General features: G+C 33.9%; 1 protein-coding gene across 1 annotated transcript; it reads left to right on the forward strand.

Annotated features, from left to right (window-relative positions):
- The first annotated feature begins 3,899 nt into the window (after positions 1–3,899).
- LOC139842866 (uncharacterized) lies at positions 3,900–4,627 on the forward strand. The gene is made up of 2 exons (XM_071832969.1): positions 3,900–4,326; positions 4,611–4,627. Exons 1-2 carry the CDS (start codon positions 3,900–3,902, stop codon positions 4,625–4,627), a joined length of 444 nt encoding a protein of 147 aa, XP_071689070.1.
- Positions 4,628–17,133: the final 12,506 nt, after the last annotated feature.

A 17,133-nucleotide genomic window follows, 5' to 3' on the forward strand; every position in this document is an offset into this window, starting at 1 on the left:
AATATTTCTTCATGGTTTTCAACTCTACAGTCTTTGACAACTCTGTAAGCAATAGTGTTTTAATCTAACCAAATATTATTTTAATGAAATTACTTGATAATTTATCTTATTTGCTTTAAGGATATCAAGACAAGATGCACTATACAAACCTTGTAGGAGAACTGCTTGCTCCTCTGTTCAGTATTCCTCAATTACAGAACACGTAAGTATATTCGTTTATTTCCCTTTACAAAGATGCTTTTCTTTGATAAGATCTGATATATATGAAAACGGTTCATTTGACAGTGACTTGAGTAACAAAAGCATAAATGGCTCTTCGGATATTAGCTCAAATCCTAGCCAACAGCTTGAACTTGTTGATCTTCAGACTAACTTTATTGCAGACTTGAGGTATTCCCGTTGGGAGAACCGAGTTTCAATAGGACTGGGATTATTGGGGTAGCATTTGCACTTAGCAATCAAACTTTAAGGCAAATAATGATTTCAATACTTATACATTATTGCTGAAAACTACAGTAACTTTTTGGCAGGTATGGAAGTAAATAGGTGATATGTTTAGTTAGCTTGTGAATTTTGAAGATCATTAAAACGATTTCAAAAAAGCTATTCTTTCGGAGTAGAGAGATGAGAGAGAACGAAGTGAGAGAAAACGAAGAGAGAGAAAGTGAGAACAATCCATGGAGAGAGGTGAGGAACAAAAGAGAGACGAGAAAGAAAGATATGGGCACGAATAGAGCTAGGGAATACAGTAACGGTACGAGAAAGATTACACGCGAAAAACCGGAAATCATCTTAAGTCGTTTATGTTCTTCAACTTCCCAGATGAATGGAAAGTGGTAGAACTTTGGAGGATGTTCAAGCAATACGGGTGGGTTAGAGATGTGTACATTGCAAAGAAAAGCTTATTGAATGGTAAAAGATTTGCTTTCGTGCGATTTGGGGAGGTAGAGGATGAAACAAAGCTCCTCTTGAAGTTGAGTGAAATAAGAATAGATGGTAAGATGTTGCAGATATTCAAGGCAAAAGAAAGGTCTCCAAAAGAAAAGAACCCTAATGGCGAAGTATAAATCAGGAAGGGGGAAAGCAGTAGGAACATCTAGGTTAATCATGGGAATACAAATGTGTTGGTTATTAATGCCCAAGACACAACTTATGTCTATACTACTAATAACATTTGAACCTATAGGGTCACACACAATGAGCAAATAAATATCAATTACATATTTGAATATGATTCTTATATTAAAACCTTATTATACATATTGTGTCATTGTTATTTAATAGAAATAATAATACTACAATTATATATAAACAAATATCCATACATATGTATAGAGATGTCTATGTGTTGGATAACAAGTAACCTTTGTTACTTGTTTCTATCTTGTAATTTATATAAAATGTACAAGTATACATTATCAAAGACATTATTAAAAGCTATCCATACACATTGTTTTATTCAATATGTTTAATAAATAAATGTGCATTATAGACTTATAATGGAAGTCATTATGACCTTACACTAATTGGTGAAAGAAAAGAAAAAGTGAAATGATGAACCATGATGGCTTAGTTGTTGTAGTTTTCTTTAAAATGTAAGAGTACATACGTATACTACTTACAAGTTAGAAAACACATACACACTTATAAGTCTCAAGATGTTATCTTTCTTTATTTAAAAGGTTCTAAGTATTCTTTCATATTTGAAAGATTAATAAGAAAACAAGATAGGATTAAAACAAGAAATAAGAAAGGTTGTTTCTTATACTTGTTTTCAAGGGTTGTGAAGGACTAGCATCCGGTTGATATTAGAGTTTGCTTTCGTGTGGATTACCGATAGAGGGAGGCTACTTTGGTTCCTAAATTCTTAGCATCCATAACTTCTCAAGTTCAAAGTCTTCAAAGGTTGTAGTCTTTAAACTCACTATTTATTATTTAGTTTTCTTAACAACATGCAATTGGATCCTTGGTGGGGAGTTTTTGAAAGGTTTAAAAATTGGTGTACATGCTTCCGCTGCTAAATAGTTTTATAAAATTTCATACAAACCCTACAGTGGTATCAGAGCCGCTTTTGCATGTGTTAAGAAACTTATGTTATATACAATAAGAACTTGTTCTTATTATTAGAAATGAACAACTTTTTTTTTCTAAAAAGGAAAAGTTGTAGATTTCTAAAATGCAACTTAGTTATTTTATTTGCTACAATCATTCTTTTTACATGCATGTATGGTTGTAGAAGTTGCTATATATACTAGTTGATATATTAAGTTGCATGGTGCATAGAAAGCCTTTAGACCATTTTGTGATGTTTGGTTGTGTTGAAATTCGATTGGGTTGTAAATTATTCTTTCATTTATAATGGTTTGTAATAATTTTATTTTTTCATGTTTTGTTTATTTTTGAGATGTAAAAGTACTAGTGTAGACTTGTATATTTTATCTATGAAAATGTAACAAGACATGAAGAAAATTCAAGGTGGAATTCTAAGCAATTTTGGAGTCATTTGCAACACCAAATGTTGACTAGGCAAGTAGGAGCTTCAAGACATCACAATGGAGCATGGATATTTGTTATGTCCTTAGATTGACCCGGTCCCTTCGTTTGGCTCACGAAAACCGATTAGGAAAAGGCTTAGCTATGCACCTATTAATTGTTGTGTTTATGTTTGTATGTTGCATGTTTGAATATAGAATATTTGCATGCTAGAAAATAATTATTTTTTTAACAAATCAAACACAAATAAGAGTTTGGTAAATTTATATATAATTTTGAAAATGGTTTTTCGTAAAAGTATAAAATGAGTTTTAATAAAAAGGAGTTTTTACATAAAGCTCAAAGTTAACATTAAAATTATGAATTTTAATAAATTATGAATTTAATAAATTTAAACCAAACTCTTGTATAAAGTTTTAAATAAAATGAGTTTTATTAGAAACTAAAATTGGTCTTAAGTTAGCGCGCTCAATGTATACATATTAATATAGAATATTAGTTTAAAATTGAACACGCCGTGAGTGACTAAAATAGAGATTCTATAAACTCAAGACCAACATATAAAATATGATTTTATCTAAAGTATACGTATAATATATTGTTGAATGCATGCAACAATTATTATACGAAATGTTTTGTCAAATTGAAATAATACAAAACACAAAATCCCTTTTAAAATGTAAATTTATGCCATCCTTTTTAAGACACTCGCTTGTCATTTGTACGTCGTTGTGGAGAGAGCATCAGCCAACCACCATGGTCGTCTTGTGATTACCGAGATGGTGTTTCACGATTTCCATGATAGTCTTGGGCCGAACATCATAGTTTTTAAATAGGACAACTTAATTGGTGCTTCTTGTGGAGAGAGCATCAGCCAAACACAAGAGGCCCAAGGCATAGATGGGATTAAACATACCAGTTGACAATTGTTGTTAAAGATCCCATTAAGATATAGAAATTGTATTAGACTTGCAATTGGTAATCGCTACCTACCTTGTTAATTTAAACTTAGTGGAGAGAGCATCAGCCAACCACTCAAGGTTAAATGTAACTTGGATTCTAGCCTTTAACAAATTAATTTTTCATAAGAAAGTTAGGGTAATTAATTATTAAAGGATCAAATATTAAAATACTAAAAGAACTTTGTTAATTTTGTAGATGTTACCCAATGCAACTACACCCGTTCACCACCTTTCTCTAAGATCTGTCTTAGAGAAGGAAAAACTCAATGATACGAACTTCGGTATCGTAATTTGAGAATTGTTCTCAAAGTCAAAAAGAAGTCGTATATACTTGATGGACCCGTTCCTGAGGAACCCCCTGCTAATGCCACTAAGAGCATCCGAGATGCTTGGACTAAGCACACGAATGACTCCACAGAGGTATCATGCCTCATGTTAGCCACCATGATTCTAGACTTGCAAAAGGACCTGGAACATCATGATGCCTTTGAGATGCTTAAGCAGCTAAAGGAAATGTTCCAACAACAAGCTAGGCAACAACGCTTTGAAACTATCAGAGCGTTACACGCATGCAAGATGACAGAGGGGACATCTGTAAGCTCTTATGTTCTAAAAATGAAGAGCTACATAGATCAACTTGAGAGGCTTGGATCTTCCATTGGTCCTGAGTTGGCAATAGACTTGATCCTCAACTCACTACCAAAGTCATATGACCAGTTCATCTTGAACTACAATATGAACAATTTGGAGAAATCTATCTCGGAGTTGCATTTAATGCTTAAGACTGCCGAGAAGAATATTCCATCCAAAACCTCTGAAGTCCTCATGATTCGGGAAGGAAAAATCAAGAAGCCACAAGCCAAAGGCAAAGGTAAAGGCAAACCTAAGAGTTAGGGCAACTACAAAGGCAAAAAGTTTATCCCAAAGGATTCTGTCAAGAAGAAAGAAAAACCTGCCAAAGATGCCACTTGTTTCCATTGTGGAAAAATTGGTCATTGGAAGCGAAACTGCCCGACTTACCTTGCAGAGCTGAAGAAGACAAAGGCTAGCAATGCTAGCACCTCAGGTATCTATATGATAGAACTATTTGCTTTCTCTAGTAATTCATGGGTATTTGATACTGGTTGTGGAACTCACATTTGTAATAATGTGCAGGGACTAAGAAAGATTAAGAAGCTGAAACCAGGCAATTTGGTATTGCATGTTGGCAACGGAGTACATGTTGCGGTCGTAGCAATAGGCACTTATGAACTTTTATTACCAAATGGCCTGTATTTAATATTAAATAATTGTTATTATGTCCCTAGTCTAACTAGGAACATTATTTCAGCTGCACGTTTGTATGAATCTGGTTACTTGTATGCTATTCCTAATGGTAATATTTCAGTTTTCAATAAAGATGTTTTTTATTTTGAGGCACGGCCTCACAATGGCATATATGAAGTTGACATACAAGATTCATCCAATAATAGTTCTATGTATAACATAAACACCAAAAGATCCAAGCATGACTTGAATCAAACTTATCTATGGCATTGTCGTCTTGGTCACATAAACAAGAAACGCATAACTAAACTCCAATCTGATGGAATTTTAAAATCAACTAACTCTGAGTCATTTGATGTATGTGAATCTTGTTTAAGCGGGAAGATGACAAAGGTACCTTTCTCCTATTCCGGAGAAAGAGCAAAGGATCTTTTGGGACTTATACATTCCGATGTATGCGGTCCTTTTAGAACTATGTCAAGAAATGGTGAAAGATACTTCATTACATTTACTGATGATTTCAGTAGATTTGGTTATGTTTACTTATTGAAACATAAACATGAGGCATTTGAAATGTTCAAAGTGTTTCAAAATGAGGTTCAAAATCAGCTAGGCAAAACGATAAAGCTTCTTCAATCGGATCGAGGAGGTGAGTACTTATGTCAAGAGTTTGACGATCATCTAAAGAATTGTGGAATTATTTCACAACGCACTCCACCCGGAACACCACAACATAATGGTGTTTCTGAGAGGAGGAATCGAACCCTACTTGATATGGTTCGATCTATGATGAATCATACTTCACTTCCTCCATCTTTCTGGACCTATGCCTTATTATCTGCTGCTCGCATACTAAATATGGTACCAACCAAAAAGGTAAATAAGACACCATATGAGTTATGGCATGGAAAGGTTCCAAATTTATATTATTTGAAAGTTTGGGGTTGCGAAGCTCATGTTCGACAAGAAACTTCCAACAAACTTGATCCCAGATCTATCAAATGCATTTTTGTGGGATACCCAAAGGATTCTATGGGATATTATTTCTACAATCCTACCGAGAACAAAGTGTTTGTTTCTAAACACGCTACTTTTCTAGAAAAGGAGTTTCTATTAAATAAAGCAAATGGGAGTAATGTAGAACTTGAAGAAATTCAAGAACCACAAAATATCACACCTGAGGTTGGCACTAGCTATCAACAAATTATTGAAGAGCCTGAACAATTGGTTGCTCAGGAACCTGAAGTAACACAAGACATTCGTAGATCTAGTAGACCTCGTCATAGTCCCCAAAGATATGACGACATTTTCTTAGTGGATGAAAGTGAGCCCACTAACTACAAAGATGCTACATTAGATCCTGAATCTAAGAAATGGAATGAAGCCATGAATGAAGAGATGCAGTCCATGTATGACAACGAAGTATGGGACTTAGTTGATCTACCTCCTGATAGCAAGGCTGTTGGGAGCAAATGAATTTTCAAGAAGAAAACCGATATGGACGAAAATGTACATACATTTAAGGCAAGACTAGTGGTGAAAGGTTTCACTCAAACTCATGGTGTTGACTATGACGAAACTTTCTCTCCAGTAGCCATGCTAAAATCAATTAGAATACTCATCACCATAGCCGCATATTATAACTATGAGATATGGCAAATGGATGTCAAAACCGCATTCCTTAATGGACACTTAAGTGAAGATATCTATATGGAACAACCAGAAGGTTTTGTAAATCCTAAGTATCCTAATAAAGTATGTAAGCTTAAAAGAGCCATTTACGGATTAAAGCAAGCATCTAGAAGCTGGAATCTTCGTTTTGAAGAGAAAATAAAAGAGTTTGATTTTATCCAAAATGAAGATGATCCATGTGTTTACAAAAGGGCTAGTGGGAGCATAGTAGTATTTTTAATCTTATATGTAGATGATATACTACTTATTGGAAATGACATCCCAACTTTACAAAAGGTAAAGTCTTGGCTTGGGAAGTGTTTTCAAATGAAAGACCTTGGCGATGCTGCTTATATTCTAGGAATAAAAATTCATAGAGATAGATCAAAGCGGCTAATCGGCTTGAACCAAAGTGCATATATTGAAAAGATTCTAAAAAGATTCAAGATGCAAGATTCCAAACGCGGATTTTTGCCAATGTCACATGGTACAATATTGAGCAAGTCTCAAAGTCCTAGCACAAATGATGAGCTTAGACGAATGAATGGAACTCCATATGCTTCTGCAATTGGATCCATTATGTATGCCATGTTATGCACAAGACCAGACGTATCGTATGCTTTGAGCATGACGAGTAGATACCAACAAAATCAGGGTGAAAGCCACTGGATGGCTGTCAAGAACATCCTAAAGTACTTGAGAAGGACTAAAGATATGTTATTGATTTATGGTGGTGTGGAAGAAGATCTTACTGTAAAGTGCTACACAGATGCTAGCTTCCAAACTGATAGAGATGATTCACAATCACAATCTGGATATGTCTTTATCTTGAATGGAGGAGCTATAACTTGGAAAAGTTCTAAGCAGAAAGTAGTTGCACAATCTACTACCGAAGCTGAATACATTGCTGCATCGGAGGCAGCACAAGAGGCTGCATGGATGAAAAAGTTCATTGCTGATTTAGGGGTGATTCCAAGCATAGAAGACCCCATAGAAATATTTTGCGACAACAATGGTGCTATTGCTCAAGCAAAAGAACCTAGATCGCATCACAGCACCAAACATATCCTTAGAAGATTCCACTATATACGACACATAGTGGAAGACGGAGATGTTTGTATTCGCAAAGTTCACACAGATCAAAACCTTGCTGATCCTTTTACAAAGGCTTTGGCACAATCAAAACACGAGGGTCATGCTCGGTGCATAGGGCTTCGTAATGTTAATGATTGGAATGATTTGTAATTTAGTATTATGATATTTTGGAACATTTATGCAACATTTATATTAAATGATATGATGTATTTGGAGATAATCATACTCATTAATAATTGTTGTGTTCTTTATTAGTATGTTTAAATCCTTGAATAACCCCGTTATTCAAAAACATCCATAGTCGATCACAACTATGGGAATAGTTGTGAGTTAAGACTAATGTGAATAAGTTGGTTGACTTTCATGAAGATGAAAGTAGAGCAAGGGAGTTGCAACCAAATTCACCTATGTTTATTGAAGAATAAACATTGGACATGACCCGCTTTCAAGATCACTTCATGGATCGATGTCATAAGTGATTCTTGAAAATGGTAATATCTTTATATCCTTAGACCGTAGATACATATTGGGTCTTAAGTGTGAGGATTGTTATACTTTGACATAGTCAAACATTGTTCTTTAGCCAGGCAATCATAAAAGCTATTGTTAAGTATAATATGAGACACATGAGAGACGTGTGTAGTCTAGACAGAATTTGTTCCTCTCATCTGGATGAGAGATTGACATCTATGGGCCCCTCGATGATTTAAATTTATTAAGATGCTTGGCCACGCTCAAACTATATTGATGTATTCAATGGTGTTTGTTTTATCATTTTCAATCTTGATCGAGTAACATAATGTATGAGCTAAATATGAGATTGATTACTATCCATGTTTCATGCTCAACGAGATGTCGGTAACAAAGGGATAACTGATACCTTATCTATATATTGATTTGAAGTTTTAACTTGAGAATCAATGGATGCTCAAAATGACATTTTTCATGTGTTCTTAGGGGCAGTGGCTTGTTGCTAGACGTTTACCACTGTCTGTGTTGACATATGTTGAATCTTGTGCAAGTGGGAGATTGTTGGTTATTAATGCCCAAGACACAACTTATGTCTATACTACTAATAACATTTGAACCTATAGGGCCACACACAATGAGCAAATAAATATCAATTACATATTTGAATATGATTCTTATATTACAACCTTATTATACATATTGTGTCATTGTTATTTAATAGAAATAATAATACTACAATTATATATAAATAAATATCCATACATATGTATAGAGATGTCTATGTGTTGGATAACAAGTAACCTTTGTTACTTGTTTCTATCTTGTAATTTATATAAAATGTACAAGTATACATTATCAAAGACATTATTAAAAGCTATCCATACACATTGTTTTATTCAATATGTTTAATAAATAAATGTGCATTATAGACTTATAATGGAAGTCATTATGACCTTACACTAATTGGTGGAAGAAAAGAAAAAGTGAAATGATGAACCATGATGGCTTAGTTGTTGTAGTTTTCTTTAAAATGTAAGAGTACATACGTATACTACTTACAAGTTAGAAAACACATACACACTTATAAGTCTCAAGATGTTATCTTTCTTTATTTAAAAGGTTCTAAGTATTCTTTCATATTTGAAAGATTAATAAGAAAACAAGATAGGATTAAAACAAGAAATAAGAAAGGTTGTTTCTTATACTTGATTTCAAGGGTTGTGAAGGACTAGCATCCGGTTGATATTGGAGTTTGCTTTCATGTGTATTACCGATAGAGGGAGGCTACTTTGGTTCCTAAATTCTTAGCATCCATAACTTCTCAAGTTCAAAGTCTTCAAAGGTTGTAGTCTTTAAACTCACTATTTATTATTTAGTTTTCTTAACAACATGCAATTGGATCCTTGGTGGGGAGTTTTTGAAAGGTTTAAAAATTGTTGTACATGCTTCTGCTGCTAAATAGTTTTATAAAATTTCATACAAACCCTACAAAATGGACCCAAAACTCCATCTCATGCATATAGAGATGATCGCAAGTTTAGTGACGTGGTCCGTGATATTCACAGTAATCATAACCCCCCCCTTTTGACTTGAGGGAAACCCTAACCAACAGAAGAAGTGGAAGTGTTGGTCCCCAAGAATGTGTGGTAGACATCCCAACAGAGGAAGATAACTCAGCAATCATGAACAACTCATTAATTGGTGAGGTCAGTAAGATTGAACACCTGGGGAACTTCAAATCAATCTGCGAAGCTGAAGGACAAAGTAACTTTGAGTTAAAATACTTAGGAGGGCTAGAGGTGATGATAGCCTTTAAAGAAGACAATGTAGCTGAGAATATAATGAAGCACGAAGATCACAGTATCAAAAAATGGATGAACAACATACGAAGGGGAAATAGTCCATATTTAGTTGCAGGAAGATTAACATGGCTCACTATCATGGGGGTTCCAATTAAATATTGGAATGAGAGAACATTTTGCTAAATTGCTCAATGGTGGGGACGCATATTCGAGACTCACAATTGTTCACTACAGGGAAACCAAAACCTTACTATCGGTAAGGTCTTGATCAAGACATTTGGCACAAATCTCATAAACGAAAACGTCAAATTAAAAGCCGGAAAAAGCATGTTCTACATTAAAGTAATGGAAGACATGGGGGATGATGTTATGCGAGGTGTATACGAAATATACTATATTTTTACTACGAAATACGATACAAATACGATACAATTTTACACAAGTTATTTATTTATTTATAGAATGGATATACGTAAACCTTGCTACAACACTTATAGGCAGTGTACCTAATCGTAGAGTAGTGTAGTTTTTAGTAAGTCCGGTTCGTTCCACAAGGAGCTGGCTAAGTTTAACGCTATATTTTAAAAACTATATTTGTATAAAATATATATAATTAAATATAGTAATATTATTATAAAAGGGGGTTTTTACTGTTTAATGACCGGTTTGTCGATTTTAAATAAAGCGTAAAGATAAATGACGATAATATAAATGACAGAATTTAAATTGCGATAAAGTAAATTGCAGTAATTAAAATGACAGTAAATAAAGGTACGATGAAATATGAAATAAAAGTATTATGCTTATTTAAACTTCCGTAATCATGATGTTTGACGTCTTGATTTTAATTAATTGTTACCCGGGTTAATTGTCCTTTGTCCTGGATTATTTGATACCTATATGGTTTTTGTCCATAATACTCCATCGGTCATAATTATAAAATGATCGTCAAATTAACCTTATTCCCGAAGTCAAATATTCCAACTAATTAGGGATTCGAACTGTAACAAGATTTTAATACTTTGTTAATAATTACACCAGGTTATCGACTGCGTGTAATCCAAGATTTTAATACTTTGTTAACAATTACACCAATTATCCTTGTATGTAATCCACCCCTGTTTTAATGAGATATGAATATTAATTTACCCACTTGATCAGAATAAATAATCAATTACCCAACCCGAATAATTAATTAAATGATCGTAAAAGATGTCGTATAAATGTCACTAAATAGAACATACATAATCATTTTAATAATTATTAGATTAACTAATTTAAAGATAGGTTTGACAGGTTCCAATAAGTTGTCACTCAATTAGACAATACCCCCTATCTATTAATAGTCAATAGTCCAATGTCCACAAGTGTCGGTCTTTTGTCCAAACCTTAATTATGGTACAAAATCTAATAACCCAATCTTAATTTTTAGTCTAACATCACGATTACTTTGGCTCAAATAAGCATAATAATAACTTAGTTACGAGACATTAATTTAAAAAGGAAGAACATAGCTTACAGTGGTGATTAATCGCGTAGCATTGCACGGACAGAATTTCGACTTAAAACCCGTAAAACATACTTAAAATAACCTTATTATTATTAACTTAAAATTAAAATTAAAATTATAAATATAAATATATATATATATATACTACAGATGAAGAGAAGAGAAAAATATGTGTTAAATTCGTCCGAAAAATGCTGAATTTATAGAATGTGGCTTGCTACAGTAACTCATGCGGTCGCATGAGATTTTAGTGCAAATCTCATGCACTCACATGGGCTCATGCACTCGCATGGGTTTTATGCCTATTTCCCATGCGATCGCATGACCGTCAGATCCAGCTCACATATTTTTTGTTTGCTAGTTTGTCGACGTTATTTAATATAATATATAATATATAAATAATTTATATAATTATTTAAATATTATATTATATTCTTGTGCATAGTTGACTTGTAATTTTAGCTCCGTTGCGTCGCGCGTTGATAGTTGGCTCAGGTCCCGGTTCCGGTTTTTCGAACGTCCTTTCGTATAATTTAATATCTTGTACTTTGCGTTTTGCGGCTCGTACTCTTGTAATTTTGAGATGTTTCTTATCAATAAATTGAACCACTTGAATTATATCTTGTACATTTGAGCTTTTTGGTCATTTGCATCTTCTAATCGTCGTTTTCTTCTTTTGTCTTCGCACTTATTTATTTAAATGAATATTACATAAAAATAGAACAATTGCAACTAAAAGCTTTACATATTGGAAGGATATTGATACTAAATATATGTTTCTTTTTAGCATTATCAAATATCCCCACACTTGAACGTTGTTTGTCCTCAAGCAATACAGAATTTGAAATTAAATCACACTTCACTCGAATCACTTTTTTTTTATTCTCACACCTTATACATCAGTGATTTTGATACGGCGGTATAAACAATGATAGTAACGATGTGGTTTACAGTCCCACATGACTTATAAAAATTTAGATCCTTTAAGGAAATTGGATCTTTATGAAAACATTTGATCTTTTGAAAATCCATTCTAGCTTATACCCTAGATAAGTTTTCTGGAATAACCCTTCACCGGTGTTTGCAAAATGTTTTTGTAGGTTGTGTGGGTTTCATATTTTAAAATTTTAGTTCAAAACTTGCGGTTTTGTGTCACCCACTTGCTAATCCTTGTATTAGGAAAGCACACGTCCAGTATACTTGTTCCGTATATTACCTTTCGGTAAACTACCATCCGGTTGTAAAGGAAAGCGTTGAACAAGCAACTATCAAGGCAATGTCCCGTGACATGCAGATAATTATGGTTAAAAATGTGTCGGATGCAATTACTATCCTTTGTAGGAGCAATAGTAAAGATCACCCTATAATTTTTTGGTCTGGCACAAGGTCCTGTCTTCGACCATGCTATGCAACCACCATTCTTACGGTTGACACCCAATTTAGTTCAGGTGACCTAATGAATTCTGGGTGAATTCCTAGGATTTTACGTTCAATGGTAATGAACGTATTGAAAATAGGGTTTCAGAAAACAAATCGGTTTTAATTTTGATCAAAATATTTTCTCGTTCAAGCTCGAGTTTAGATATCATCGAATTCCATGAGTTTGTAATTCACAATCTTTAAAGTCAATCTCAAGGATTGAGTAATATCAGTCTTAAAAGCCGATTTTTAATCTTTAAGGAGATTATCCTTTCTGGGAGTCTGATTCATTAGTCTTATCAAGCTAATTTGCACGGTGCCCCCCCATTGTACGAGACAGATCCTCTCATGGTTAGGATAAGTCTGATCACTTGGCGACCCTGTTTGATGCTGAGGTCCATGGATTTCCTGCTGATTTTAGAGATGACTTTTCTAGATTTTTCGTCAACCTACAGCTGGTCTGGACGACAACTTTCTGACCTAAATCAAGAAGCGCGTGTCTTTTTTGGAAGACTTTACTTCCTTTTAATGATGGAATTGATTCATTGTGTAGATCCATCTTTCTTTCAAATATATTACAGTAAATCGGGTATAACTGATTAGTTTAGTCTCAAGCAAAAGTACCTGCAATAATCTTGTACAAAAATATGTGATATGTGTTTTGCATAACTTGGTAAATTCTTCCCACTCTTAGCTTTTATTTATTTTTTTCTTTGCCTTTTTATTCTCCTCTATTCCATTTTAAATGAATTCAAGCATTTTGGGTTGTTTCTCCATTTATGTTCTCTCCGAGGTAACAATAATTTCGGTATTTACACCTAGTTTTATCGTTCATAAATATGTATAAACATGATTTTCAATCATTTAGTTGAAATTTTTTTCAAATTTTCACAAAATTTGGAAATAATTTGGCAATTAAACTAAGTGTAAACCCGAGAGAATTTATAACCCTTCCCCACACTTGAGATCATGCAATGCCCTCATTTGCATGAAATCAGACTATAATTATAAATTCATGAGGGTGATTAGTGTAGAAAAGTGATTAAAAATACCGAGTTTGCAAACATATTATTTTATATCACACTTGATATTTTGCATCTTGTCGTCAAAATTAGTAGCTTTTGCTGAACTTAATGTCAGTCATTAAAAGTGCGCCGTTTTACCCTGTTTTGTACATGAGATAACTACAAACATATATATACATACTTTTACAAATATATATATATATATATATATATATATATATATATATATATATATATATATATATATATTTTTATTTTTTTTATAAAATCTTTATTTATTAAAACAATTTAAATGAATAATTTTTAAAATTTTGTTTCCTTTTACTTTAGGTAGTTTCGGTATGTTTACCTAGTCCGTCCCTCAACAAAATTTACAATTTTTCGTTTTTAAAGCGATTGTTTTAAAAGCAAAGACTTTTGGGTTTTTTAATTTTTTTGGTATACTTTAGATCAATAAAATTAAAAATAATGATAACAAAATTTTTTGCCCCGCCCTCGGGTAAAGCAGTTTCGGTTCTATGACCTAGTCTTCAACTTACGATGAATTTTAGAAATCATTTTTTAAACTTAATGAAATAAAGTAAATTTTGTTTTTAAATTCACACAAAACTTAAATTTAAAAATGCATATAAATTTCATATAAAACCTATAAAACAAAAAATTCAGAATGGGGGAAGAAAACTAGTTCTTTAGTGTCTGCTAATGGAAAAGACCAATCGGATTCCATTCTCGAAACTACATGAGAACAGAACAACTAACCCTAGACAGCATTATTTCTTATAATATTTGAATCTCCCCACACTTAGGTAGCTGTGGTGTCGAAATTGTGATTAACTTCATTGTCCATTTCTTTTGGACCATAATCAATTTGCATATCTGTGACTTTTGCTTTAAGCCATTGGTCGGATTCCTGTGTAATATCCACAAATTCAACTAGTTTTGCCTTTTCTTTAGGCGATAGATTGGATACTAACCGGTTACATAAATTAAAGTTCCCCTTAATTCTAGCATCGCGTATCCGTTTAATAAGTTTCTTCATTGAACTATTAATAACGGAGTCATTTAATTTCGTATCAACAACGGGGTTCTTTGTTATCAGGTCATCATTAGGTGTTACTTCATTTTCCCCACACTTAGGCATTTTATTACTGTTAAGCACTACCGTTGGAGTTGGTATAACAATATGGTTCTTACCAATTGTTTTTGTTGGTTCAACGGTTTTGGTTGGTGGAGATTTAGCCTTTCGACTCACAAAGGTGATCGATTTTTCATCATTACTAAGTGTCATTCTACCCTTTCTTACATCAAATAACGCTCCGGTAGACGCTAAGAATGGTCGACCTAAAATTAGAGGAATGTTTGAGTCCTCTTCTATGTCAATGACAATAAATTCGACTAAAAAGGTTAAATTACCCACTTGAACGGGTAGGTTGTCAGCAATTCCAACTGGATGCCTAATGGTTTAATCAAAGAGTCGGACACTCATCTCTGTTGGACTTAACTCACCTACTCCTAATCTCTTATATAATGAAAGAGGCATAACACTCACACTCGCACCTAAATCTACTAGTGCATCATAGATGACACAATCACTAAGTAGATAAGGAACAATAAATTCACCGAGATCACCCAACCTGGGTGGAACTTTTGGTGGAACTGTCTTCACCGGATTTATTTTTACGGTTTTTGTTTCTTGCACTTTCTTATTCTTCTTCTTCTTTTCAGAGGTATCATAAACTTTATTACCTATTACTTGCTCATAATCAACTCCTTTTCTTGGAAACGGGATGGGTGGTCTGTATGGTGCCACCACTGGCTTTACATACTCGGGTGGTGGTGGTGTTGTAACTTCTTCATTGTTACTCACATCTAAAACCTTCCCATCTTCTTGTGTTGGTTTTTCAGAATTCGTTGAAACCATATTAACATTCTCATTCCGAGGATTTACTTCAGTATTACTCGGTAGCTTTCCTTGTTCCCTCTCACTCATCATGCTAGCAAGAGTACCTACATGTTTTTCTAGATTCAAAATGGAAGCTTGTTGAGTCCTTAGTGACTGATCAAACCTCTCATTCGTTTAGGTTTGAGATGTAATAAATTGTGTTTGAGATTCCATTAGCTTTGCCATCATTTCTTCTAGATTTGGCTTTTTCTCTTCGGTTTGTTGTAGTGGTTTATATAAGCCAGGTCTTTGTTGATTGAAAGTGTTGTTTTGAGTTGGTTGGTTATTCGGACCTTGTTGGTTATACGAGTTATTGTTGGGTCCATTTGGATTGTAAAGAATGTTTTAATTTCGATTGAAGTTTGGCCTTGGCGGTCGATAATTATTTTGATAATTATTTCCTGGCCTTTGATTCATGTAGGAAACATTCTCAGGTTGTTCCATCGTTTGCTCGATGTGACAATCTTTTGTTAAGTGTGGTCCACCGCATTGCTCACAACTGATTCGTATTGCGTGAATATCTTTATTCATCTTTTCCATTCGTCTCTCGAAAGCATCTATCTTTGCAGAAACGGAATCAAAGTCATGGCTAGAATCGGCTCTAGCCGCTTTAGATGATCGAAAAATATCTTTTTCTTGATGCCACTCATGTGAGTGGGATGCTGTGTTATCAATAATTTTGTAAGCTTCAATTGCGATTTTCTTCATAATGGAACCACCAGCTGTTATGTCGATGTTTTTTCGTGTAGCAACGTCGCATCCTTGGTAGAATATTTGTACTATTTGATAAGTATCTAAACCGTGTTGAGGACATCCTCTCAATAACTTTCCAAATCTTGTCCACGCCTCATATAGAGTTTCATTTGGCTTTTGTGTGAACGTAACAATTTCTCCTTGAAGTCTCACAGCTTTAGATGCTGGAAAGAATTGTTTAAGAAATTTCTCAACTAAAACATCCCATGTGTCAATCGCCCCTTCAGGTAACGATTCTAACCAATCTTTGGCTTCTCCCTTTAAAGTCCAGGGAAATAACATGAGATAGATCTGTTCATCCTCAACTTCTTTGATTTTGAATAGAGTACAAATCCTATTAAAATTTCGAAGATGTTCATTTGGATCTTCTTTTGGCGTACCACTATATTGGCATTGATTAGTTACCATGTGTAGGATTTGTCCTTTGATTTCATAATCTGTCGCATTAATGTATGGTTTAATAATGGCGTGACCTTGGCCCGTGCGTGTGGCTCTCATTCGGTCTTCCATACTTAGAGGTTCCTTTACTTCCATAATTGAATTTGTTGAATCTGAATCACTAGAGGATTCTGATTTAACAGTTTGTGGTTCAGGAGGAATTGTTAGTGGTTCAGGATCTTGGAATTGTCCTTGAATATCCTCCGGGTTCTTAATTGTGAAGTCAGAATTTTGAATTGGAAAACTTGTTCGACTAGATGATAATTCTAAAGAAAAATCAACAGCA

The sequence above is a fragment of the Rutidosis leptorrhynchoides genome, chromosome 1 (assembly GCF_046630445.1).
Source record: "Rutidosis leptorrhynchoides isolate AG116_Rl617_1_P2 chromosome 1, CSIRO_AGI_Rlap_v1, whole genome shotgun sequence".
In the NCBI taxonomy this organism is placed as follows: Eukaryota; Viridiplantae; Streptophyta; class Magnoliopsida; order Asterales; family Asteraceae; genus Rutidosis; species Rutidosis leptorrhynchoides.